General features: G+C 41.2%; 1 protein-coding gene across 23 annotated transcripts in view; it reads right to left on the bottom strand.

The window, feature by feature from the left end:
- PPP6R3 (protein phosphatase 6 regulatory subunit 3) overlaps window positions 1-26,350 on the bottom strand; it is a 129,593-nt gene that overhangs the window by 31,519 nt on the left and 71,724 nt on the right. For all 23 annotated transcript variants that reach the window (XM_059932212.1, XM_059932214.1, XM_059932216.1 and 20 more), the window contains 7 exons: window positions 22,389-22,502; window positions 14,982-15,111; window positions 12,877-13,029; window positions 10,688-10,837; window positions 9,496-9,560; window positions 7,028-7,143; window positions 5,287-5,372 (listed from right to left, as the gene is read on the bottom strand). In XM_059932212.1, the coding sequence (XP_059788195.1) occupies window positions 5,287-5,372; window positions 7,028-7,143; window positions 9,496-9,560; window positions 10,688-10,837; window positions 12,877-13,029; window positions 14,982-15,111; window positions 22,389-22,502 (814 nt within the window). The remainder of the gene's footprint in view (window positions 1-5,286; window positions 5,373-7,027; window positions 7,144-9,495; window positions 9,561-10,687; window positions 10,838-12,876; window positions 13,030-14,981; window positions 15,112-22,388; window positions 22,503-26,350) is intronic.

The raw sequence follows: 26,350 nt of genomic DNA, 5'->3' as shown, positions 1-26,350 counted from the left end.
TGAGTTTGTATGTGGTATGGCTTATGAAATTCTGAATAAATCACTGCCTGAATAAAATTAAACTCTTTTCCCTTTGTCTGGCTATCTTTGGTGAAGATACTGAGTCCAAGTGAATAACCCAGTGTTTCCAATTAATTCCCTCTCCATCCTCCCTAAAGTATAGAGAAAGCATTCACACTAATTTTGAATCTGGCCTGATGAAATCAAAAGCAGAATTTGTGATCAATGAAGGGAACCTGCTTAAGTCAACCGTGGCTTTAGCAAGCTGGTGGGAAAGATATGGGGGTGAGGGTGTTCCAGGAGAGCCCAGCCAGGATGCAGAAAGGAGGTGGTGGAATACTGCTTGGTCACGGCAGCTGGCACCTTGCAGGGCAACTGCAGTCGAGAGCAGGTCAAGCCGTTCCACTGCAGTGGATTTAGGAGCTTCGGGCAACTTGGCTGGCAAGTCAGTACAAGAATCATACTAAGCCCATGTGTGTTGTAGGGGTGCAGCACCATGGGGGGGGGGCACAAAAACAGAAGACAATTCAAAGAGCAAGCTCGGTGAACTAGAGAGGAAAAAAAGGAGGTGACTACTCCTAGTATGTCTTGCTGTTTAAGTTCAAAAAGGATATAATGTGTCCTCATTCATACTTTTTGCTACAAAATAAGATTTTATCAGGTCATTAATTAAAATAAGCAAACTAGCTTTTGTTGAGCAACTACTATGTGCCAGACACTGTGACCCCCTTATATATTCTCCTTAACTTGTATCCTCAAAGCAATTAATTTTTTCCTCCAAAAAGAAACTACTGTTTTACAAAGTTATTATTAATAATAACACAATGCCTGCACACCTTCTCAATTATGTTTTTAAAAGATGTGGGGACTCTGATTCTACCTACACCATACCCAGTCTGAAATCGTCATTAATAAAATGAGCTAAAAGATCATTTAATTTACCTACAGGGGAAAACTTGTTCATCTTAGTCCCTGATCTAAGCTTCCAACACACACCCCTTTTGAGGCATCTTCAGCTCAGTAAATGCCTCTTTCATTCCTCTTCTTCCAGCTAAAATCTTAGTCATCTTGTTTCTTCTGTCTCACCCACATCTGTCCACTCTACTGTCAAAATGGAACCTAAAATCCCATCACTTCTCATCAAGTGTATTATCACCTCCTTAGTGGAAAGTTTCTCCCTCGTCTGGATTAACACTATATTAGGCGTCTAACCAGTGTCCCTGCCTCGACCTTTTGTCCCACTATAGTCTATTCTCAATCCAGCAGCCACAATGATCTTTTAAATCATTACAGGATTTTAAATCACTGACATCAAATTGTGTCACTTTTTATTTAGTTCCGAACCTAATGGTTTTTCATCTCACTAAGATCACGACCCCAGGAGCCTGCCGTGAAGCCGCGTGGGATCTGGCCGGCAGAACCTCTAAATCTCTCCTCCCATTCTCTCCCTGGCCCACTCTGACACAGCCACGCGGGCGCTGTGCCGGCCTCTGCACTCGCTCTTCCTCCCCCACTTCCCTCCAGCCTCTACACAAATGTTCTCCATGGCATTTTCCTAGACCACCTAATTTTAAATTGCACATCTGCCCAAAACACTCCCCGACTCCCTCCCCCTAGTTTACCCTCCATCTGTTTATCCATCTCCACTGAGGCGGGGATTTTTGCCTATCTTGTTTAGTGCAATATCCACAGTGTCCAGCACACAGCAGCCCCTCAAATATTTCACGAATACTAGTAAATCACTAAATGAGAATACAGAATCATAACTTTAAAAAAAGTAACAAGTATATAAGAACATTCTTGCCAAGCAAGATGCATTCTAAGTAAACTATACTCTTGATGCTGCAGTGAAAAAAAAGCTTTTGAGTTGTTACCTTCTTTCATAATAAAATTTCAGTTTTATTAACTGTTGTTAAAAGAAAAAGCAAATAAGAGTTTTCTTCATCTTGGCTGATTAGGTTGCTAGGAGAATCGTAAGTGTGACTTGATAACGGTAACTTGATAACTGGTAACCTCCAGTGAAAAGTGGAAGCTACAGACTCTTGCTCCTTGCTACACGTGGTCCCACTGTGGACCCCCAGCACCTACATGACCTGGGGCTGGTTAGAAATGCAAACCCTCAGACATTCCACCTCGACCTGGTGGGTCTCCAGGCAATTCATGCGTGCGTGTTTGTATCACTCTACACAACCTCCATAAACTATCTCATAAACTACCTCAACCTTAAGAAAAAAAAATCCTCACCCTTGGAGAGGCAGGCGGAGAATGAAACAAACTCAATTTTCCAAAGTCAGTACAGAAACAATGCCTACGTTATCTAAATTGACTCTATCTAAATCCTTACCAATTTTTACAGTTTGGGGGCTTAGTCAAAACAATGCTGCCTCTGGATATAATTAAAACACCAAATTTTACTCATGATAAACTCCCAACATAAAAACATAAGCAGTATATGAATCTCTTGTTCATATACTTTGGCATGATGGGGTCAGAAGATTAAAGTACTTCAAAGATCTCAGAGAGAAGGTAATTCAAATGTTGCCCTAGAAGTGACAGGAGCTGGAAGACAGATGTTGCCCTAGAAGATGGCAGGAGCCTGGGGCTGGCACAGCTTATCTTACATAACCGAGCAAGTCCTCAGGCCCACAGCCAGTAGAATAGGTGAGTGTTTGCTGTATAAATGAACGAATCTTGGCTATGGCTAGAAAATAAAGAACAGGCCAGGGCAACCTAACAATGCACTAACTCAAGCGTTTGGTGCTGAACTACAGGTTGACCCAAGTCCTATGAATATACCTGAAATAATTCCCAGAGAGGTATCTGAGTCATCATCCTAAAACCAACTAAGTCAGGGCAGTGTATCTAACCTATCTGGGGAGGGAGGTAGGGAATAAGCAATTTGTTACTTAACTGCCAATTTCAGTGATGAGTATGCCTCAAACAATTAGAAGGGAAATGCTTTTATTTGGACTTTGCACTACACGACCTAGTGGGCATGACACTTCTGTATGACATTTTTGCAAGGGCAACACCCACTGCATGTACCAAACTGCGTTTATAATAATATTCACAACAGCACATTTTCCCTGGAACATGTGGGATATAGCCTGAAACATTCTGGGCAGAAAATGAAGAGCCTGGAGGCTACAGTTCAACTCTCCTTGGCGGCCCAGGATTAACGTATAAGGATCCTTAAAAACTTGGAATACCCATATCCCTAAAAATACTACAAAGCAAAATTCCCTATTAGAAGGACTTAAGACTAAGTAGAGGTAGTATTTTAGTACTGGGTATTTGAAACCAAGGAAGTGAAGAGGTCCTGAGAGATCAACACAAAAGTCTCAAGAAACAACAAAACCATAGAGTGGGGCTAAGTCAACAAAGGATATGAGCAATGCTAACACTCTATATACCTGACCACTTTTGCTACATAAGCGAACTTCTTCTTTTGTTTTACTGTAGATTATCTATGTAGTCCAAGTATTACGGCAGAAAGTGCAATAGGCAAAGGAGAACTGAGCTTCCATCAGCGTGATAGGTGGAGCCCGTGATGATTTTTTCCTTCAACACAGGTGTAAATGTATGTCTAGATGTGCCTGACCCAAAAGGGCTGTGCACTAATTATGCACGGCAAGCCCACACTCCTCTGTGTGGACATACATGACATTACACACAGTCACAGACTAGATAACTGACGGCATCGTGCAAAGTAGCTGAGTGCTACCTGAACTGCAATGAAGTCCTTCTTTATAAATATTTAAACTACTCACAAAAGAAATCTGCTTGAATTACCAAAGATAACTTTTTAAAAAAATCCTGATAACAAGTTTAACTGGACATTCTTTACTTCTACCTCTGAAGTCAATCAAAAGGCAATTTTTAACGAAGTTTCCCAAACAAGATCAGAATTAATACTCCTATTTCTTTATGAATAAGAAACAAGACAAAAATCCCCTTCAAGGGGACCACATTTCCTGCATTCTTAACAAGGAATCAATCTGGGAACCGCTAAAATTAAAAGGTTCAATTTAACAGTATGAGAGAACAATTTCACCCTACAATAAGACCCTTATGATCCAGAATTTTAACCAATTTGACTGGGGGAAAAAACCAATGTACAGTGGGTAATACATTCATTAAAAGCTACTTAACCCTTCCTTGATCACTCAGGGCTGTCAAAGTGAATGCCATTTCCTCTGTTGGGCTGTGACACCCTGCGACAGTAAGGGCCACCAAATCTATTTTAACTAAACAGCCCCACACAGCTCCCTTTTTACAGCTCTCTCTCAACTTCATAATTCTTCCAGCTCCTAATACCTAATAATTCTCTCACTATATCCACCTGAACAAGCCACCAACCTGTCAAGAGTCTGGAAAAAGATAACCAAACTTGTTAGACAATATGCAAAGCAGGAGGCAACGGGCCCTTCAGGCGGGTGACGCAGGATGACTAGTGACCGCAGGATGACTAGTGACCGCTCTGCAGCACCACCCCCACCCCGTTTCTAGGCTCTGCTCCGAGCAGATAAGGCTGCCTAACAATCGAGGTGTTACTGTACATTAGAAATGCAAGACTGCGGCTGCTGAATTTCAAATACAGAATTAAATGCCTGACACACCTACTTCCATGTAGAGTCAAGGCCACCACCTCAACTATCAGCTGGCATATGCTTGCAAAAGGAAATGCTTTTCCTTGAAACGCAAAAGCAATACTTACCTTAAAACTTAATGTATTAAAGAAAACAAAGACTACATTCCAAAGTCCAATATAATTTTTAAGAATATTATCAATGCCATTATTCCCTGGCTCAAAGTACCAATCTATTAAAGCTGGGGTTTCAAAGTCATCTATAAAATTTTCCCCCACTGGGAATGACTTTAATGAGGGTCAACTCAACTCAGTAACATTAGAAAATATCGAATATTTAGGTTTTCTAACCACCCGGGGTTATTTAGGCATAAGGCAACCCAACACAGTAAAAGGAAGGCTAGAGGCTGCTCTGTTGAGGTGCTTGGGGAGCAGGGCACTGAGGGAGGTGGAAACCGAGTACAGTGGGAGCAGGTATGAGTAGCTTCTTTGTACCCTTACGTCGTCCCAAGCAGGAATTGGGAATTGACTAGACAAATGAGCAAGAGTACGGTGGGCACTGACCTCTTTTACTGGTAAGAAACATGAGCTTGGCCTACAATTATCAGGACAAGTGGAAGATGTCTCACATCTTTCTGAATAGACGGGCAAAGGCCAAGAGCACTGAAATCACAGAAATGTAACCTTGTAGAACCTACTAGATCTACCGTGTTCCTCTTGTTAGTTTCTCCTAAGGAGCTGGTGCAGAACGTCTCCCATCGCTCCCTGACTTCGTCTGGAAGATCTTCAGAGGGAGAAAAGGAAAAAAGCATTATCACTACAGTGACTTGCACACAGACAAATAAACAGGTAACTCGAGAGGGCACCACCCATGTGGTTCCTCAACGGCGAGCGAGCCCTGCAGGCTGAGCTCTCGGAGGGACGGCGCACAGCCACGCTCAGTCTGAACCCCGAGAACTTTTCAGGAACCCCCTCCCCACCACGGTCTATGCTTGATGCCAAGAGCCCTAAGCAGTTCTTTGAATTTAACAAGTTTTTTAAGACCTTTTGGTAAAAACTTAACCTGGAAAATATGTTTACAGTAAGTTCCCTGTAAAGGTAGCGGTCTTCAAGGTGGGGGTAAAAGCAGTCTTGCTCCATGGTCATGTGAGTTTAGGAAACACTGCAAATGTCAGCTCCTGCGCACTTTCTTGAGAAACTCTGACTGGCAACTGGCCAATGAATGTCCCACGGAACCCAGTTTGGCTTCTCAAATTGCTCAAAGATAATGTTTCCTAAATGTTTGTGTCATAGGCCAACATATGGATACGTATGCAATAGTGAAAGCTACCTTCTACAGAAATTGTAAAGAAAAGAATATACAAATACTTTTCTGAGAAAATGAAACTATAGCTGTAATCTTGGAGGCCTCACTAAAGTTGTCATCTGACAATTCTGGTTTAAACACACGTGTGTACACACCCTTACAAAGGCAAGCAACTTCCATAAAACGAAGACTAAAAAAAAATCATACACATGGCCAATTCATGTGCACAGCTAAGGACATAAAGTGTGATGATCTGGCTAACATCTCTCTCAAGAAGCAAAATTACAGGTGGGCTAGCCCCAATTTGTCCATCACTGGGCCACAACTATACTTTTCGTGCACATTCAATAGGTAACAGCCTCTTGAACACAAACATTCTTAAGAAAGAAATAGTAGGATAGACTGAGAGATGATTTTCAGCAAGTTAATAACTGAACGAATGTTGTACCACAGAGGTTGAAGATGTTTTGCCTTCAGAGTAAGTCACAGGACTAGTAATCCCACTGGTACCAAACCTGGAGCACACAGAGTTCTTGATGCTCTCATCTGGGAGGAGATGGACTCAAGGCCTTGGTGCCAGTGTAAAAGGAATCAATACTGCTTCTTGCAAGTAACCTTGGGCTGATTAAATTCAAATGCTAGTGCAGAAAGAGTCCTTTAGGATACTGGCTAATATCGCTCATTTTAGTAATAGAGAGATGGAAAAAATGCTGTTAAATGCTTTAATATGCCCATTAAAGGAACTCAATCCATAGGCTATGTAGGGGTCTTCAGAAGAAAATAAAAAGCAAGAGTAATTGTAGCTCAAGTGGCTCAACTGCCAGCCTACGAGTACTGCAAGCTCAAAGGAACGGTTTAGTGAGCAATACCCTTAGAGAATGAAAGTGGGTAACTCTAGTTACTGGCTGAGCCTGCCAATACTTAAGAAAAGGACTGCAGAACTAAGAACAGAGATACAGCAGAAATCTATACTGTTCAAACACATTCTCAAGAGCCTCATTCAAATCTCGAGATAATATAAGGAAACTCTTCAGACAGCTATTTAAAAAGCTATGAATGTTTCCACTTTACCCTTAAATCCTTTCTCCAATCCAACAAAAAGGTGATGAAGATCCCATAAACCCATTCGTTACCTCTGATGAGCCGCTGCACTAAGGCGCTGCTGGGGCCCTTATCGGCGCTGTGCACGATGCAGTTGGCTATCCTCGTCAGGTGTCCCATGTAGCCGTGCCGTCTTCCTCCCTCCGCCCTACCAGGGGTAAAGGACAAGTATTCAGACTCCTGAGAGGATGGAGTGATGAACAGCTTGGTAAGTACAGTGGATTTAAGCAATCATTCTAAAAACTGAGGCACTCAAGACAAGAACAGGCAGAAAAGGAGGGTGCGTAACATAACCAGGCTGGGATAGGGGTTGGGGGTGGGAGTGTGGCAGCAACTGTCTACTCAAAAGACTACATTGTAGCCTCACTCAACAGGACAAACTCTGTTCAAAGACTCAAACCAAGCATCCTCAGTAACATAGTATCTTTAAAAACAAAAACCCAAACATTCACTGATGCCTAATGATTCTGTGACTTTCCTTCCTATCTTTCTGTGAAACTATTTTTCAGACTTTAAACAGACTGTAGGGAAATGAGGTGAGAATTCTGCTGGTTCATCTTGCTAAGACATCAAATTTTAACTGTATCAATCAATCATCGAGATAGTTATCTACCAATGGCATTTCTCAAGTTAAAATATTAGCTGATTTGAGGACTTGGCCAAGATGAGAGGTAGTCAACTTGTATCTGGCCCACTTCCCACTTGGACACGGACATTCACATTATTCCTCACCCCTTCCCCACTTAGAGTCTAATCTTCACAACTATGACCCATCTTTACATTTAGACAAACTTTTCACATCACTGTGATTTCTCCGCCCGAATATTTACAAAGTGTCAAGTCTTTAAATTCTATGAAACAAAAGACTTTTGATTGCAGACAGGAGGGAACAAACCGAAGAGATCTTTGCTTAAAGGGAGAATCTTTCAGGAGTCACTAAGAAAAACCATACTGTGCTTGTAGGCTTGCCTGGAAAATGAAATATCTGCTAATAAGCTTAGCAGAGGGCCTGGGAATACCTAAGGGTCTGAAGGCATAAGGTTGACCTCAGCTGAGCTGCTATGAGCCTCTTTCAGTTTCATAGCAAGATCCCACGACCTGAGCGTCCCTTCTGGGCAAATTCTTAGTCAGAAACTCTGGTATTCCCTCAAACCCTCACAAGGGAAAACAAACACCCATCCCCAAGCTTTTTGGCCCAAGGCTCCAGATTTTCTTTAGGCTTCCTGTTCAAGGAAACCTTAAAAAGCTCTTTCAGGACTCCCCAAGAGGGGAGGAATATTATTAGCCAGGCCTTCAGAGGACGGAGCTCACGGGGAGTACAGCACACGGGACACCTCGGCATTGGCGAGACGAGGAGGCAGAGAGAGGAAGGGGGTCAAGGAAGGCTAAGATGGGGCAGACACATAACCAGAGATGCCACTCTGGCCACAGACAGCACCCCAAAGGAGCTCCATTTGGAGGAAAGTATCTGAGGTCCACCAAGACTGAACCCCTGCCACCCTCAAACTACACGCCACCTTTCGCCACCCAGAGTCAAAGCAAAGCCCTATCGGTGTTTAGTAAGCAATTTTTAAAAACCAAGCCCCAGAAAACAAAGCAGACAGCTCCCGTGAGTTACCTAGCTCTCTTGGGCACTGCAAGAGACATCTGAACAGAGACACAGAGCAGGGAGATCCTGAGAAAGGTTAGACTATAAAGGGGCATGTGACAACCTTATGGGGTGATGGAAACGTTCTGTGTCTTGTCTGTGATGGTTACATGACTGAATGCATTTGTCAGAATTCCTAGAAATGTACACCCAAAAATGTATACTTCAATAAACCTGACTTAAAAACAAACACAAGAAGTATACCTTGAGAGTGTTTCCCAAACATACCCACCTGCTTCAGAATCTATGGGATGGCATAAAAGCTCCCAGGGCGTTAGAGAGGAATGCCTGTTTCAGACAACACCGCTAGGGAAAAAAACTCTTGTGTAACAAAGCTACTCACATGCAGCAACTAATACTTCAAGTAATCTTGCCAATCAGCTAACGGAAATTTTCTAAAAAAGGAAATACTAAGCAATTTTACCCTCCGTCTAGTTCCATGCACGAAGTGACTCTTTTCTTCCATGAGAACCCGGGGTAACAAGGACAAAGGTGCTAATTAAGGAGGACTTGACTTTGTAATTCTTTTCCTTCAACTCCCCATTATTCTCAGAAAAGCAGCCATTCAGAAAGGACCAAGAAGTTGCAAAGGCAGCAACAGAGGTGGGGAGTACTCCCAACCCCTGTTCTTTCAAGACAGGTAGAAAGACAGGGGGATCTAGAAGTAAATTACTAGAAAAATATTTGTTACAATTAAATAATCTGGAAGCCCCAAGAGAACCATTTGTAACTGTAAAGTGGCCTGTCCCATGTAATTATATTATATTCATTGTTCCCTGTCTAGGGCAAGGGAGTATATTTTCTTCAAATTAAAAATCAAACTGAACTCCTATCAGAAAACAATTTACTTACTGTTTCTTCTCGTTCATTTCCCAGGCGTCAAGTATTCGTTCTATCAATTGACATTTTTGAAAGAGCTGAATAAAAAGGAAGGTTCCAGTTTAACATTGACATAAATGTCAAAGTGTCAAATTTTTAAAGTGAAACAGAACTCTAGTTAAACAGAAAAGTGATATCTATCACTTTATACATATAACCCAGCAAGCCTAATACAGCTGTGAATTACTGGCTAAATCAGATGCACCGTGAAAATAAATTTACTCAAGGGCCCCAGAACACTACAGGGATTCAAGACAGGATCTGTGACTTTAGCAGTGAACCTACCGGGAAATAATATATTTCAATTACTGCTACCAGTGAGCAGCTGACCTAAACCAAAGCCAGGTTTTACTCTGATATGGAATAAAGAAAATTATGCCCCGGCAAAAATTTAACTCACAATCCACAGCAACACTTGTACATTTTAAATGCGAGCAACACTTACTTCTCTATGAGCTAACATTACTGCATTCATATTAAAAATAGGTGTGGCTTGCCAAACTTCTGCACGCCAACGACCAGTGCTGTGGGCTGCATTATCGAATGTGCACAGCCAGTCTTATTCAAATGTCATTTGTCTTCCCCATCTACTTGGTTACTCCAGGTTAGCCTTTCCCATCTTCAAGGTTTGGGCGTAACCCAGTATGAGCTAGAGAATGTCACACAATCACAGAACTTCAGAGCAAGAAGAAACCTGAAGACTGACTTAGTAAAATCACCTCATATTTAACAAAAGAAAACAGACCCCCAGAAGAGGCTTCCTCGACACTGCGTAAGAACTCACTTCTCCCAACTTTCAGTCATATATTCAGCACCAGAAATTAAAACTCTGGCAATCCAAATAATTGGTTCAAATGTTTTCTGCAGTATTTAAATTTGTATTGTTCTTTTAATCTCCAAAAGATTTCTAAATCTTCAAATTTATTAATTTTCCCAAATAAGCAAGCCACTTAGCCTTTTTTTAAAAAAAAGTTCATCTAATGGTTAATTGTCCAGGATATGATTTACAGAATCACTGGTTAAAAGTATCAGTACGATGAAAATAAGTTAAATATTCAGACTCTGAAATCTAATCTCCCACCCTTAAACCTCAATTCACTTCACACCTTAAGTAGAAAAATGCTATAACCAGGAGTGGCAGAAAAAAGACACCAAGTAAGCTTACATGTTTCAATAACAAATTGTCACCAGTGGAGTCTTGATCAGTAATTGTGCTATTTTCTGTGTTTTCAAAAGGACTTGCAAGAATCAGTGCAATACAAATTTCCACTTGTGTGTGTAAAAAGTTATTCCATGTGTATTTGAAGAACATGTCCTACAAAAAAAGAAAAATAATGCTTTCTTTTATTCAGTCTCCTCCATGTTTAAGCCACTACTTCAACACATTCACCAAATAATGAATTAATTAAGTAAAAATGATGTGTTCCTAGTACAGTAGGACAAATTAAAAGGAACACATTTTATTTTAAATGCAGTTTAAAATGCCTTCATAGACTAAATAGAATGGTATTTGCTCATTCAACATGTCAGAATTTGCATGGAATCTAATAGAGACCAACAATAAACACATGAAGAGAAGACAATAATAATTTTCTCAAACAGAAAGGGAGTGTCTTTTTGTTTTCAACGTGACTAATACAGATATTAAGTTCAGTAAATTTCCAATAATTTTCAAAGAAATTTATGAGAATTTCATTTTGCCTCAACAAATGTTTACTGATGACTTCTGAGCAGCACACAGTGCTAGGTACAACATGGGAGACAGACGAAAATATGGTCTCCAATTCTGAGGTGCTCACACCTTAAAAAAAGAATAATCACTCGGGCATTCAAAATACTCATAGAACTATCAGTGGATAGAGCAAAACAAGAAAGGTATGAGAGGTGGTGACGTGAGGAACTCCTGGAGGTGCAAGGGTTTTCCAGATTACCTGAAAAGGTAACAGTAGCACACACAAAAAAAGACAATTCCAAAAAGCACAAATGCATAGTTAAAGTATGTATTCAGGATATCGTTGAGTCTTGGTTATCTAATCTCAAAATGAAAAGATAACGATTAATGATCCATTTAGGAGTTTTATCAAATTAATCACTCAAAAGTAGCTCTAAGATTAACAACAAAATGAATTAACAATAGCTGTAAACTTACTACTAGGAAGATGAAAGACTAGTGATTGATGACTTCAGTGAGACTCCCAGAGACAGGAGTAGGAAGTTATATCCCTGTCAGAGGGTAGGGCAAAAACTATGTCCCCAGAGGGCAAGGGTTTTATGCTGGCAAGGAAATTGTAATCCTGTAGCGTCTCATCTTTCTCCAAACGTTCCTGCTCTCCATGCCTTCTACTGCTATGTCATTTAACACAAAGCTGAAACACAACTAAAAGTGTCTATCTCAGTGACACTCGGAAGAAAAAAGGGAATGGCTGATAGAGCATGCATGGGTTTGAAACTGGATGTGAATTCAAATCCTGGCTCCACCACTTACTAGCCATGGAATGCATCTCCTATCTGGGCATGATCTGAAAAATCATGCCCAGGATCACATGAGAAATGTATATGAAGTTTTATACCCAGGATCACGTGAGAAATGTATATGAAGTGTACACTCAATGCCTTTCACGTAAAGAGCAAACACCCAGACTCTCCTCTGAAACACACGCCAAGTTCCTCCCAGTGTACAGTGTGGGTCCTGGGAACCCATCTGTGCTGTGCGGAGGCAGGACAGAGCAAGCAGAGGCCCCGGCGCCAGGCCCATGGATTCCAAACACAGGCCTTGGAGCTGGGGAACTCAGGGGTCGGGGAGGTCCAGATAATTCCTGGGCTCTTCCTTTTCCCTTCCATTCCCTTCTGCTTCCACTGAAGCAGACTAAATCAAAAGACAGTCTCAGACTAAATCGAAAGACAGTCTTTTAGACTCAAATCAAGACAGTGTCAGAGACCTCGTATACTATCTCAGTGGAAAGAAGATCAAAGTTTGTCCCTTGGCTAATTATGAAGAGAAAATAATGCTGTAAGCCCCAGTCGTTTATTGCTAATACAATCCCCTGAAGAGGGTGATTACACTCACTCTATCCTCCACACGAGACTGAGCTTCTTGAGGGAAACGTCTGTCTTAACCATCTTCGAAATTCTCTAATACAGTTCTTTACACACAGCAACAATAAATTACTACTGAAAAATTGAAAGCATTCAAAATTGATGATAACCTCAAGGGGAAAACTATATAAAAGACTGTTTACACTCGGACCAAGGAAAGTCATTGACACATACTGTAAATTTATGAGGTTCTACCTTCAGTTATGTATCCATAAAGTATCAAGGGCAAATTAAGACATCTTTCAGGGGATATCATACCAATATGACCCCAATGCTATTCAGCTCCATAAGGTCCCCGTTGATACTGCTGGTGTTTGTTTGGAGGAGGCTGGATATCAACCTAATCACATTCAACCGGGTGTTCCCCACGGGAGGGTCCAGCACGCCCCACGTAGTCTTCATCACACTTTTCTGAGGAAGAAAAAGCTTTCCAATTAAATTCAGTTCAGTAAACAAATAAAGGGTGCAGGAGTATGTACTAAGATACAATGCTATAGGTAAACTAACCCTGCAAACAACTTGGCCTAAATTCTACACCTGAAGGAAAATCCAAAACTCCTACTGATGATATCTTTAAGATATGATGAAATGAACATGAGGAAAAAAAATTAAGTAATTTCCCTGGACTACAAATTTTATAAGAAACCAAGTATCCCCTTGCCTTCAACATTCCAAACACCACAGGAATGAAGGAGAAAGCTACTGAAGTCCATGAAAAAAAGTGCAATATTCCAATCCTGACCAGAAACCTAAGAAACTAAGAAAAGTTACAAGTGGTTTTAGATCACAGTTCTCAATCTCTGCCAAATCTGCGATAAAAATGCAAACTCAGAAGTTGCCTCTGGATCACAACCTTGAAACAGGATCAACCTCAAACCTGTTCTTGTCCATAAAAGGGAGTTTCTATTCTCTGAAATCACAAAAGACAGACAGAGAACATTCCAGAACTTCAGAAGTTTGGCAGGAAAGGATGATGACCTGTGACAACGAAGCGATGAAGATGCCCTTCTCCATGTCCTCGTCCACAGGGGATCCCTGCCCCCCTGCCTGCGCTCCTCCAGGCCCAGTGGAACTGGACGGCCCCCAGTTTCACTCCCTGCAGCACAGCTCTAATGAACACGGATCTACTCACACACCACATCATGTAGTAAAAGCAGCCACAAGCTGAACTCACTCACTCCTAGCCGTGAACAAGAGGAAGTGCAAACCAAACACTGTCTTACTTTCGAGTTAGGCCCAAGAGTACCAGTGTGAGAATCCATATTTAGACGCTGCCTTTTTTGTCCACCTAGAAAGAAGACTGTGGCACCGGAGACACAGGTCAGGGGCACCTGGCCACACCCTCTCCTCTCACAGGTCCTCCTTCTCCTCCAACTTCCACTTCTCTTCTCCTGAGCAAATCCTTCTCCTCTCCTTACTCTCCCTCCTCTTCTTCCCAGGTCTGGCACAAAGGACGCCACTGTTACACACCAGCTCCCCCTCCACAAGATGGTTAAGTAAACAGAAAACATCTACTTTAGAAGGGAGACACTAGTCTACTAACTTCCCAGTAACTCACACCATAGACGTCACAGAGACACACTTTCCGGAGCCTGGGATGCTGGGTGCAATGATGCAGGACAGAAGGAAAAACCAAAGTGTAAGAACTAGTGCAGGCGGTAGAACCCTCATGGAACTGCCTTCCACCCTAGAGATGCCAAAAGGAAGAGCCTCGTCCCCTAAAGCTCTATCTGCGCCAACCCGAGGGGGTGGGGTGTCACGGAAGGACACCACTATGGACCCTGGACACCCCTCTTTTGGAGGTCTTCGCTGTCTGCTGTCTGTGCTTTCAGTGGCTGTCTGATTAACAGTCATTTCTGGATTAGCACACGGATGCTCCCGACAGAAAAACTAACACTCCAAGTCACATTCAACCAACCACTTCTTAAATGAGATACCTGTCCATCAGGCAGTTACACTGCTCCAACTCTGAATAAGACAACTCAATTTCAAAGATTAGCTCCTAAAAGATTACCTCTTACCTCAAAGATGTGAAAATAACATGCTATGAGAAGAAAACTATTTTACTGGCATATAAGTATGCAGAATATATAGAAAGAACAAAAAGCTGAGTTTCCTAAGCAGATAAGTTAACTTACTTAACTTTAATTCTATTCTATTCATCAATTTAGATGCTATATATCGATAAAAGCCAATTAAAAACTAGCTCAAGAGCAATGAAAACAACTGCCAGTGTACCTTCTAATATGCTTTGCACATGGGGGTCACAGCCAGTCCTTTAACTCACAAGGTTCATCTACTTTCTAACAACAGCTGAAATCTAGCTACTGGGCTGGTCAACGGGCTTCAGGGAGCTGCCTTACCTTGGGTGGCTCAAGCAGGAGTTCATGAAAAGATCCAAGTCTTCCTCGGATGGCTTCTAGAACGCTCTTGTTGACCGAACAAGCTGAATGACTCATGCCTGGTGGGCAGATCTCTATATGACCTTCAAATCTTGAAACAAAGCAAGTTAATTTTATTTATTATTTCAGAACAAATCATTCAAGGTGCTCTGTATCGGCGTATAGGGATATACATAATAGCTATAGAATATATAGTGATTATATCAAAATTTCTGGAAGGATAGGAAGAGGGTGTAATGAAACCTTGATGGGAATCAGCCAACATGATATGAAATCCAAAGATGTACGGTGTCGGGTGAGAAATTATATGCCATTTCTTCCCATTCTCTCCTAAACCTTCTAACTTCTTATACCTATTGTACTAATATCAGGTCTCTAGCCAGCAAATCTGGAAAGCGACAGGAGAGCCCGGAATTACAGGGCACATCGTACTGCCTGCCACTGGAGGATTGTTAATAACAAACAAGCCTGTATTTGTTCTATACAGTTTCTCTTGACTAATCAATCAACACTGCTTCCTATTTTAAAAGGCTTAACTTACTCTTCTGTATAAAGCTTCATCTATACTCATTATAAACCACTCCTTTTAGAAAAACAATTACGAGTAGAATGAGACTCCCAAATCCCAATCAGTTTTAGAAAGTACAGGGGTTCTCAAAGTTGGGGGACATAAGGAGGGAGGGGTCTAAAAATGTGGGTGCACAGTTCAGATTAAAAGATAAACCTGAGAGTGGTGTGTCAGTGCAAACTAGCGCTTAACAATGTAGCTGCTGGAGCACGACTGCCTGAGGCTGAACCCTGGACCTTCACTCACCAGTGATTCGTTCTAATACGGAAAACGGGAACCGCTCGAGAATGTCCCTCCCGGGACTGGGGACCTGTCCTGTCCAGGGGTGGGGACCACGCTAATGCAGACAAAGGACTGAGAGCACTGCCTGACACAGCTAACACCTAGAGACGGATTATTAGGACTATTACTTGAAAATATTCCACACGGGCAAGTGATTTCTAAGAGCTACACGGAACAGCATTCAGAAACTCAATTCCTAGAAAGGGGGAGTAGGTAGAGGAAAGGCCTTTTGCTCTGATTATAGTGCTTTTTAACGTGTAGGGTTTTAATAATTTATGTGGCCAAATACAGCATTCTTCACTACAGTCTCTCTGTCCAGGAAGCCATACTTGAAGTTCTTCACAATGCCACAATCCTAGGAGTATTTGCATACTTTTCCTCTAGTGTTTTTCATTTAACTCATCTGGAATTTATTTTTATGCAAAACAGGTATAGACATGATATTTTTTTCCCCAAGTGGCGAGTCACTTCTAAGCCACATTTATAGAATGATCTGCTTTTCCCCACTTATGTGAAAAAAAAAAAAAACCCATACAAAAACATATACTAAAATTCCTTAATCATTCATATAAATTTTATTTGTTCATCTAATAAATACTTAGTGAGCATCAATTTATGTACCTGCCTTGACTCAGGTACTACAATCAATATCCACGGTGTTTCTCACATTTTAATCCTTTCAAATATATGTATAAATCTGCCAAATCCAAAACAAAACCTGTGCTGATATTCCAAATAGAGATACATTAAATCTGGAACTTAGACTTGGAAAGGCACAGGAAGTGACGGCTGTTGGGGCATCTCTCTGAGCAGAGATCTACAGTCCAGATGCACGGTATCTGCATCCACTCAGCTCCCTCATCCACTCACCAGTTAAGGAAACTTATTTACTGTTTTGGATGATTATGAATAAAGGGCACAAATATTCACTTACAAGTTTCTGTGTGACACAATTTCACTTTTCTTGGGTAAATATCTTAAGAGAGTGCTGGATAATATATTGTAATAAAGGTCTGTTTATTAAAAACTGCCAGGTGTTTTTAGAAGATGGCCACGTGACTTAACATCCCAGTTGGAGAGCGTGAGGCTTCGCTGTCACCAGCGCTGGCTGTTTGTTTGGTTCAGCTGTTTAGTGGGCTGAATGGTCCCCCCACAAAACGTATGTCCACATCCTAGTCCCCAGTCTGGATGCCTTTTCTTTCTTTCCTGCCTCACTGCACTGCTAGGGCCTGTAGCATGAGGCTGAACAGAACTGGTGATGGGAAATATTCTTGCCATGGTCCTTGACTTAAGGGGCTATGATTTCAGTCTTTGCCCATTAAGAATGATGGTAGCTATGGGTTTTCTTTTTGTTTTTCAGTTTCCAAGTTCCTTTCTATTCCTAATTTGCAGAGAGGTTTTATCATACAAGAATTCAATGAAATGATCACATGGTTTTACTTCTTTAGTCTGTTGGTATGAGTTATACTGGCTGATGTTTATTAAAGCTATTTTTATGGAGCAGTTTTAAGTTCACAGCAAAATGGAGGGGAAGGCACAGAGACTGCCCATATACCCTCTGCCCCCACAAATGCACAGCCTCCCCATTATCAACATCCTCTACCAGAGCACGTTTATCACAATCCATGAACCTACACTGACACATCACCACCACCCAGAGCCCAGTTTACATTATGGTTCACTGTAATGGGTTTGGACAAATAATGACATGTATCGGTCTCTATGATATTACACAGAGCATTTTCACTGCCCTAAAGGTCCTCTGTGCTCCACCTATTCATTTCACTCCCCTTGCCAACCCCTGGCAACCATGATCTTTTTACTGTCTCCACAGTAAAATATGACGTTTTCCAGAATGTATGTAGCCTTTTCAGACTCGCTTCTTTCACTTCTTTTTCATTTGCATTTAAGGTCCCTCCATGTCTTTTCATGGCATGAGGGCACATTCTTTTTAGTGCTGAATAATATTCCACTGTCTGGATGAACTACGGTTTATTTATCCACTCATCTACTGAGGACCTCTTGGCTGCTTCCAAGCTTTGGCAAGTGTGGATAAAGCTGCTAAACAACTGTGTGCAGGTTTTTGTGTGAACCTAAGTTTTCAACTCCTTTGGGTAAATACGAAGGAGCACAACTGCTGGACTGTATGGTAAAGGTATGTTTAGTTTTCTAAGAAACTACCAGACTGTCTTCCAAAGTGGCTGCACCATTTGGCGTTTCCACCGGCAACAAATGAGATTTCCTGCTGCCCCGCAGTCCTGCCAGCACTTGGTGGTGTCAATTAGGTCCAGTGAATTGCTAGTACTGTGCTTCTTTTACTGATTTCTGTCTAAACGTTATGTCCATTTCTGTTACAATTTCTGTTTTAGATTTGCAAAAAAATTGCAAAAATAGTACAGAGTTCCTATGTGACCCATACCCAGTTTCCCCTGTTATTATCTTATATCTGTCAAAATTAATGAACCAGTACTCACACGTAAAACCCATACTTTATTCAGATTTCCTTGGTTTTTGCCTACAGTTGCCTCTCTGACCCAGAATCCACCCAGGACACCACACTATATTTAGCTCTCAACTGTCCTTAGCCTCCTCCTGGCTGTGAGAGTTACTCAGACTTTCCTGGTCAGGTACTTTGCAGAATGTCCCTCATTTGGGGTCTGGTCTTAACGTTTTTCTCATGATCATGGGTCTTTGAGAGGAAGACCACACAAGTAAAACGACATTTCATTACATACTATCAACACAACAGTGCTGGCTGTTGACTTTGATTATATGGCTGAGGAAGTGCTGGTCAGGTTTTTCTGTCAAACTTGACAGAGTAACTGTCAAGTTCTCATTTTATTCTCTTTCCATACTGCACTTTTTAGAAGGAAGTCATGAGGTGCAGTCTACACATAAAGAGCGGAGAGTCTTTTTCTTCCTCCTTGAGAAGGGATTATGAACTATTTGGAATTCTCCCACAGGGGAGATTTGTCTCTTCACCCCCCTTTTACTTATTCAGTCACTCACTTGTATCAGTATGAACTCATGGGTATTTTATACTTTGTGTTATAAAACAATACTGCCTTATTTTATTGTGCAAGTGGTCCCAGCTCTGGCCAATGGGAGCTCTTTTAGTTGGCCCGTGTCCCTCTCACACACCCGGTGTTGTGGGTTTTCTCTTTGAGTGTGTCCTTACTGTCTGTACTACAGGATGCTCCACACTCATCTTGTATACTTCTTAGCCCAGCTGCAGAACCAGCCATTTCTCCATGAAGCCCTGGTTCCTTTACTGGAGGATGGTATTAGAAACTGAGATCTGGGCACACGGTTACTTGTTCCTGGTGATGCGTCATGACTTCTAGGCCTCACAAAGCAACTGTCTTCCTGGTTTAACTCTTCATATTTCAGTATAGGTGACTTCTAATGTCCTACACTGATTTTTTCCTCAACTATGTCAAAGTTTACAAATGAGCCCAAAGGCATTCTTCAATTTCTGTTGTAGTTTTCATTTCTAGCATTTGCGTATGATCTTCCGTTTCTCTGTTAAAATTCTCCATCTGTTCACATATTGCTCACTTTTCCCACAAGCCTTTAACACATTAATCATAGTTACCTAAAATTCCCTACCAGATTGCTCCAACATTTTTGAATCTAGTTCTCCTGACTGCTTTTTCTCTTGAGAGTTTAGTTTGTTTGGGTTCTTTTTATCTTGCTTCTTTGTCTTGCAATTTTTTAGTTGTGACGTTGACATGTTGTGTAAGACAACAGAGACTGATATAACTAGTATTTGCAATGGATACACCTCTTTTTTTCTAGGTCTTTAGTGTGGGGTTTCTGGATCAATTTATAGTCAGCAGCTGAGTTAGGTTTGGGTTTTGTTGTTCCTATGACTGACTTCTCTCAGCACACTGAAGACTTTAAATCTGTCTCAAGTTACTTTGTATTTATAGTTAGGGACGGATTGCCAGGTTTTTCTCAACTTCTGCTCTGCCCTTAGCCGAAGGTCTTCCCCTGAAGCCTGCTCCTGTGCCGATGGTCCCCTTCCACACTGCAGCCTTCCCTCCGCCAGCACGCTGCTGTCGTCACTCGATGTGTGGTGGCCCGGTGGGGAGGACCGCTCTGCTGTTCTGGTTCAGCCTCAGTCTCAGGCAGTGGAAGTGCTCATGGGCCTCAGGGGTGGGGCCCTCTCGGTGACCCCGCCCTACTTCAGTGGTAGGGGCTCTCTAACAGCCTGGGGCCTGAAAGTGTCCCTGCTTGTCCCGTGGGATAGAAGCTTTTTCCTGGTCCCTTCCTCCTCATCGGGTCTTTAGGGTTACAGGGTTTGCTGCCCTTTCGCCAGTGGCTTCAGGGTTTTACTCAGCAGGGGCGGGAATGGAGAAGGACCCTGTGCTGCATGTCGCAGCCCTACTCTGCAAGGGAGGCTTTCTCGGGGCTCTTACCTGGCCTCCAGTACTTCCTGAGCAGGGCTCGCAGGTATGTGCAAAGTCCTGAGTCTGTAGTTCTCAGGGTGTCCTTGCTCTCCCTGCACCCGAGGCGCTTCGGGCGTTACATAACCTACTATCATTCTACGTTTATAAAAAACACATTGGAACTATCATTTTTTTAAGATGAAAAATGAAACTGTATATGAAAGTACCTCAGTTCCTCAGTAGAAGATAAGAATTACATGGTGCACTAACTTACCCCTTCTCTCCTTATTTCTTGAATTTTATTAAAATAATCTGGAATTTATTGGGTTTTTTTTCAACATTTGACTTATTCAATTATTCATTCTTAACATAACTTTCATAGTCATATGAATTGTCACATTCCTATCTGTTTCATTTATCATTACTTTCACCAATATATTTCCTTATCTTAAGTTCTTTATTCTACCTTATTTTTCTGCTTGGCTTCGGTAAAGTCCATCTTCCAGTAATTTGGCCCAGGAACAGGACACGGATGGGACACTGAGGTCCATACGCTTGAAAATGCCTCCTGCCCTCACATAGCAACAAAAGTGCTTCAGGGTCACAATCCTGCCCTCTGTTTTTCAGTGTTTAGTTAGCTTTACAAATGACATGTCTGGCAATGTGATTTGCTTTGTAGTTAACCCATTTTTTTCTTGTCCAAATATTTTTAACATTTATCCTTTATCCTAGGGATTCAGAAATCACATAAGGGTAAGGCTAAGATCTCAGTCGTCCACCACCCCTCCACCCCGCCCCTCTTTAAAGTTAATCGTGCTTAGTAGTTGATAAACCTTTGTGGTCTGAGGATAAGTTCCTTCTGATCAGAAATTCCTTCCTGTCATTTATTACTGTATCGTCTCCATTCTCAAGCCAGAGTCGTCAATATAAATCTCACAGCACCAGCTCATGTGCTTTTAAACCATTTTAAGAGATGATGCAACTGCCTTGCAGCATGAGTAGCAAGATAACAGTCTTGTATCACCTGATTAATACCTTAAGTTATTGGTTACGTTATTTAAAATATGATTTACCAGGGAAGACATAGGCAAAGTCAAAACTGCAGATACAACTCCAAATTACAACATAGCTGAAGCAGTGCTGCCACACTGCCCTTCCATTATCACTAACCGGAGATTAAAGAACCAGAAATAGAGATGAAGACTTTGGGAAGCAGGGATTGGTAAGGCTGTGTTTACTATTTTGCTGGAAACCAAAATGACATCACTGAAACTAAATCCAGAAACGTTGGATGGCTAAATTTTCATATGCTGACAGCAGACCGTGTCTCTCCTCCTCTGCTTTACTGGATGGATCCAATAGTGGGTAAGAAAATACAAATTCTAATCTCTAAACCACATGTTCCTGGAATGCAAACATATACACACCTCTTCAAATTCGCATTCTCCAGAGAACAATTAGGAAAACTCTGACAATTAATAAGTAAATTAACTTTGGGTATAAACTGTAAAGAATAATATGACAAATATTAATTGGCTTGTCCAGAGGCACATACATAGGGAAAACAGACTATATTTCTGATTCTGAAACACACAGCACAAAGTTTTCCTTAAGGCCTCAAGCCACCTGCCCATCCATTTTTAAACAGCCTAATGAACTGTAGTTGCCTCATATGTGAAACCCAAAAAAAACACAACCCAAAGCCTCAAGTTAGCAAGCACTGGACAGAATCACAAGATGGAAAGAGCCCTGAATTGTCACTTGGAGGAGAGCTGCGCACCAACCAGGAACACCTATTTTCAATTTTCATAAGCAAGAAGTAAGCTTCTCTTGTGTTTGAGCCATTTTGCATGGGTTTGACTGATTATAGAAGCATTTTGGTAACTACTACAAAACCCCAGATGACTAGAATCCGAATATTGCCAATAGTGTCTACCAAACCATATAATTCAACTACATCTATGCATCCCATTCATGTAAAACTATTTATATAGTAGAAAAAGGTTCAGCACCTGAAATTCACGGGCATGATATTGTAGCGATCAGCCAACAACTTAACTCTTAGCTTTCAAAAATTCTAAAAGCAAAACCAAATGGCTCGTTTCTCAAGATAAAAGGAAAACTTACGTTGGTCGCCGTGTCTCAAGTAAAGCCAACAATATCTGGACTGCGCTGACTATGGCTGATTCATTCTTCTCCTTGTGGAAAATATTTGATAGGAGCTGCTCTATAATTTCTTGCCTAGGGAAACAAATCAATAGTCAAGCGCTAATTGTAACGTTGTTTAACACAAACAACTTAGGAGAAAAAGATCATGGTATCAGTAAGACAAGTATCATAAAAGAGTTCAACCTCACTTGTGCATATTTATTAACAATATTTTACTTTTAATATATCTATAAGGAAGGCCAGTGATCTTGCTTATTATAAATGTAACACAGACATATATATATATTCCTATCCCCTACCCTCAATCAGCAAAGTCATCTGGGCCCTGCTTGCCTTTGCCAATCTTGTTGAAAGCCAACAAACACCTCATGACTGGAAGTTACCTCCTACTCAGGTGGTGGGGACGGGTGGTAAAAAGACTCAGAACCCTTCAGCCCCACAGAAGGAGGGGAGTTTTTTACAAAAGAAACCATAAATGTTTTCCCACAAAGGCATTCATGTATAATTAACAAAGATCTAAAACAGATACAAGATAACATCAATTGCTGCACTGTACTCTACAACTAAAATCTGGTAAATCAAAATAATGTGGTAGCAGTGAAATGGGTGTGACTGAACTACTGCCCCAAAAGTATTCTCCACAGGCTCTTGCCATGACACCTCCCCATGCATGTATACAAGGTCACAATTAATGTAGAATACAAGGGTAACCTGTTAGGTGAATAAATTTATACGGATGTTCTCAAGGAAAACCTGTTTCTTAGGATCTCAGTAATTTTTAGAACCCATGGGGATTAAGAAATGGAATCTCCCTAGCAATGAGAGGGACAGCTGGTTGTCCCCTGGTGCCCACCTGGCAGACACACCAGTCACCCCAAGGTACAGCTGTGCTCACTGGCTACTAACACCAGTTCCTTTGCCAGGTTAGGGCAGCAAGTAGGAGAGAATCTCTTCCTCTTTGGGAGAAGCAAATAAAACTGGGATCTAACCTAACTTCAGAGGATCCCCTTGCAGGAAGTAGCTTTCAAGTACTCTCAGACCAGCACTAGAATTGCTTGTGAGACCTCTACCCAAAACAGTACTGTAAAAGTCACTCAACACACAGCAGTCTATAGAATAACTATTACACTTGGAACTGAGCTCTGGAAAAGACTGCTTTTTTGTAAATACGTACATTCTTCAAATAGCAGCCTCACCCCAGGTAGAGGGGTACCGACAGGGCATCCAACTGTAGATGCCCACCTTCTCATTCAGCTGTAGTGTCTAACTTTCCAGAGAGCAATATCACCTTTCATAAACCCTGAGGCCGGAAGGGAGTGGCTAACAAAGAGGCTCTCACTCATGTTTCATGGCTGCATCAAACTGGAAGTCTACCGTACCCATGGAGGGCACTCTACTAATGGACAAAAATGAGATAATAACCAGCAAAAATGCGACGGTCAAGATGCAACACAGCAGCTGAGCCATATTCTGAGTCTTATCTAAACATACAAATATCACCAAATACAGAAGAGATCATAAACTGAAGAACTGAGCTTATTAAACAGGATAAAAAGAATGCCTTCATATTCTTTAAATAATAAGGCATTTATTTACAAGTGAGAAGACATATTCACTTTCACTTTTTTAAAAATGGAGTTCTTGGACGAACATCAATAAAGTTCATGATGAGAGTTGTGTTACGCACGAGGCCAGCCAGGTTCTTCACCCAGGCCTGTGAGAGGATGGCTCACTTCTGTTTTGTTTTGTTTTTATGTGGGCAGCTAAAGACTCGAGTCTATAAAACTGACGGGCTCAACCAGGCCCAGAGGCCGACCCACTGTAAGCTCATTAGTATCAAGAATTAGGAGCTGCCTGGTCCAGCCCTCTCTAACACAACTAGTTTTAAAGGAATTCTGGAACTTCAGATTTTCCCACAACAGAGCTACTAAATTAAATACATTCAATTTAAGCCCAGATTGTTTCCCAAGCTAACACTCACTACCTAACACCTCGGTCCACTGTCTCAGAGACCTTTTGGTACCCCTACCCACCCTGACCATTCTCTTTAACCTTAGCTCATTTACAACTTTTCCTGCAGTGCTAACCTACACTTCCAGTTACACATACGGTGTCTATGTATACCAAGTACACTGGCTTATAACACAACACTGCTACATTATTACGTGATAATCAAATACATACAGATATATAACAATATATAAAATACACACAGATACTGTTAAAATTAATAAAAGCTTACTAAGCTCACAGGAGCCTTTGGTCACTGTGTACCTCCTCAATCAACAGATACTAAAAAGAACAACTATAATGTGGGAACACGTCTGATATTAAAAAGGGTTGGTTCTCATCCTCAAGAAGAGTGTGGGAAGCACCGTTATAGAGTTAAGTCTCCCCGATGCTCAGTGCAGTGAAGGTTTAACTCAGTGACACCACGGAGCCCCTGACTCTTTAGGACCATGTAGTTGAAGAAATTTACTCTAATAGTCAATGATGTTGATTGAGTATGTACCTATCTGCATCAGAGTACAGTTGCCTGATCCAGGACTAAAGACTCAGTCTGAAATATATTAGCTAGTGCATACAGAGGCTCCAACAGCTAGCTCCCACGTTGAGTCCAAATAGAGTTGAGTGAAGAGAGGGCTGGCACAGAAGAACTCAGTGATTACTACTGACCAGCCTGACACTCGGGGTGAACCTGCACAGTCCAGGAAGGGAGCCAAGCACCACCTGTGGCCACAGAACGCTCTAAAGGTAACTAGTCTGAATTGGCCTGTCCTAAGTGTAAAATACACACTGGATTTCCAAAACTTTGCACAAAGAAAAGAATGTAGACTCACTCATTAATAATTTTTTAAATGAACGTATGTTGAAATATTATTTTGTACCTATTAAATAAAACATAAAAATTAATTTCACCTATTTTTTTTACTTTAATATAGCTACTAGAAATTTTTAAATTACATGTGACTTTTATTATATTTCGATTGGACAGCACAGTCATGAACCATATGAAATTGCTGACAGTCAACATTTTTTAACCTTGAGTAAGATAATTTTTACATGGTTCAACCTATTACTACTACCATTATTGGTACTGTATATTATAAAAGGAGTACATACGCCATAATGCCCAAGAATAACTGAAATGGGGCAGGTAAGGTGACATCTTACTCAGAAGCTGATAATCTCTTATGTCTTGCTACTTGAGAGAACTAGTCAATAAGGTGACATCTTACTCAGAAGCTGATAATCTCTTATGTCTTGCTACTTGAGAGAACTAGTCAATTCCTTCCTATTCTACAATGCACATTGGGAAAATTCAACTATTTCTCAGAATACAGAGTTTAAAACAAGATATTTTGTCTCTAATTTGTTCCTTGTTTGTCTCACACTTGCCAAGTAAACAATACACACAAATGTCTTATTTTAATAAAAGGGTCTTCCCGGCCAAAAGATGCGAACGAGTCTCAATATACAGAAGGACTAAAAAATTCCAACAAAGTCATTAAGAAGAACAACAGTAGCAGTAAACTGATGCGAGACTGCCATTCGTACATAACGTTAACTGTATGCACTCTTTCCAGTTATTCATCCAAAGTGGGGAAATGCCTTATTTTTGTTTACTAAAATAACTTTCAGTTGTAGGGATGCAGGCAAATGTATGCCCATACTTGATGGTAAATACTCTTCCTGAAAATGTATGAATATACAAACACCAGTATAGTAGGTTGGCCATTCACAGATTTCAAAATAGTACACCACCCCCAAGCTGTCTTCCACCTGAAACACATGAGATGTCTGTTCATTAGGAATTATCTAAAAATGAGGGCAGAAGCAATATAAAGAAACAAAACATACAAGATGTATAACCCTTCCAATCAGGTCTGGTCAGGTTACCCCAGTCAGCTGCCAAGGTA

Source organism: Balaenoptera ricei, chromosome 8 (genome assembly GCF_028023285.1).
Source record: "Balaenoptera ricei isolate mBalRic1 chromosome 8, mBalRic1.hap2, whole genome shotgun sequence".
In the NCBI taxonomy this organism is placed as follows: Eukaryota; Metazoa; Chordata; class Mammalia; order Artiodactyla; family Balaenopteridae; genus Balaenoptera; species Balaenoptera ricei.
This window is presented reverse-complemented; position numbering and strand designations above follow the sequence as displayed.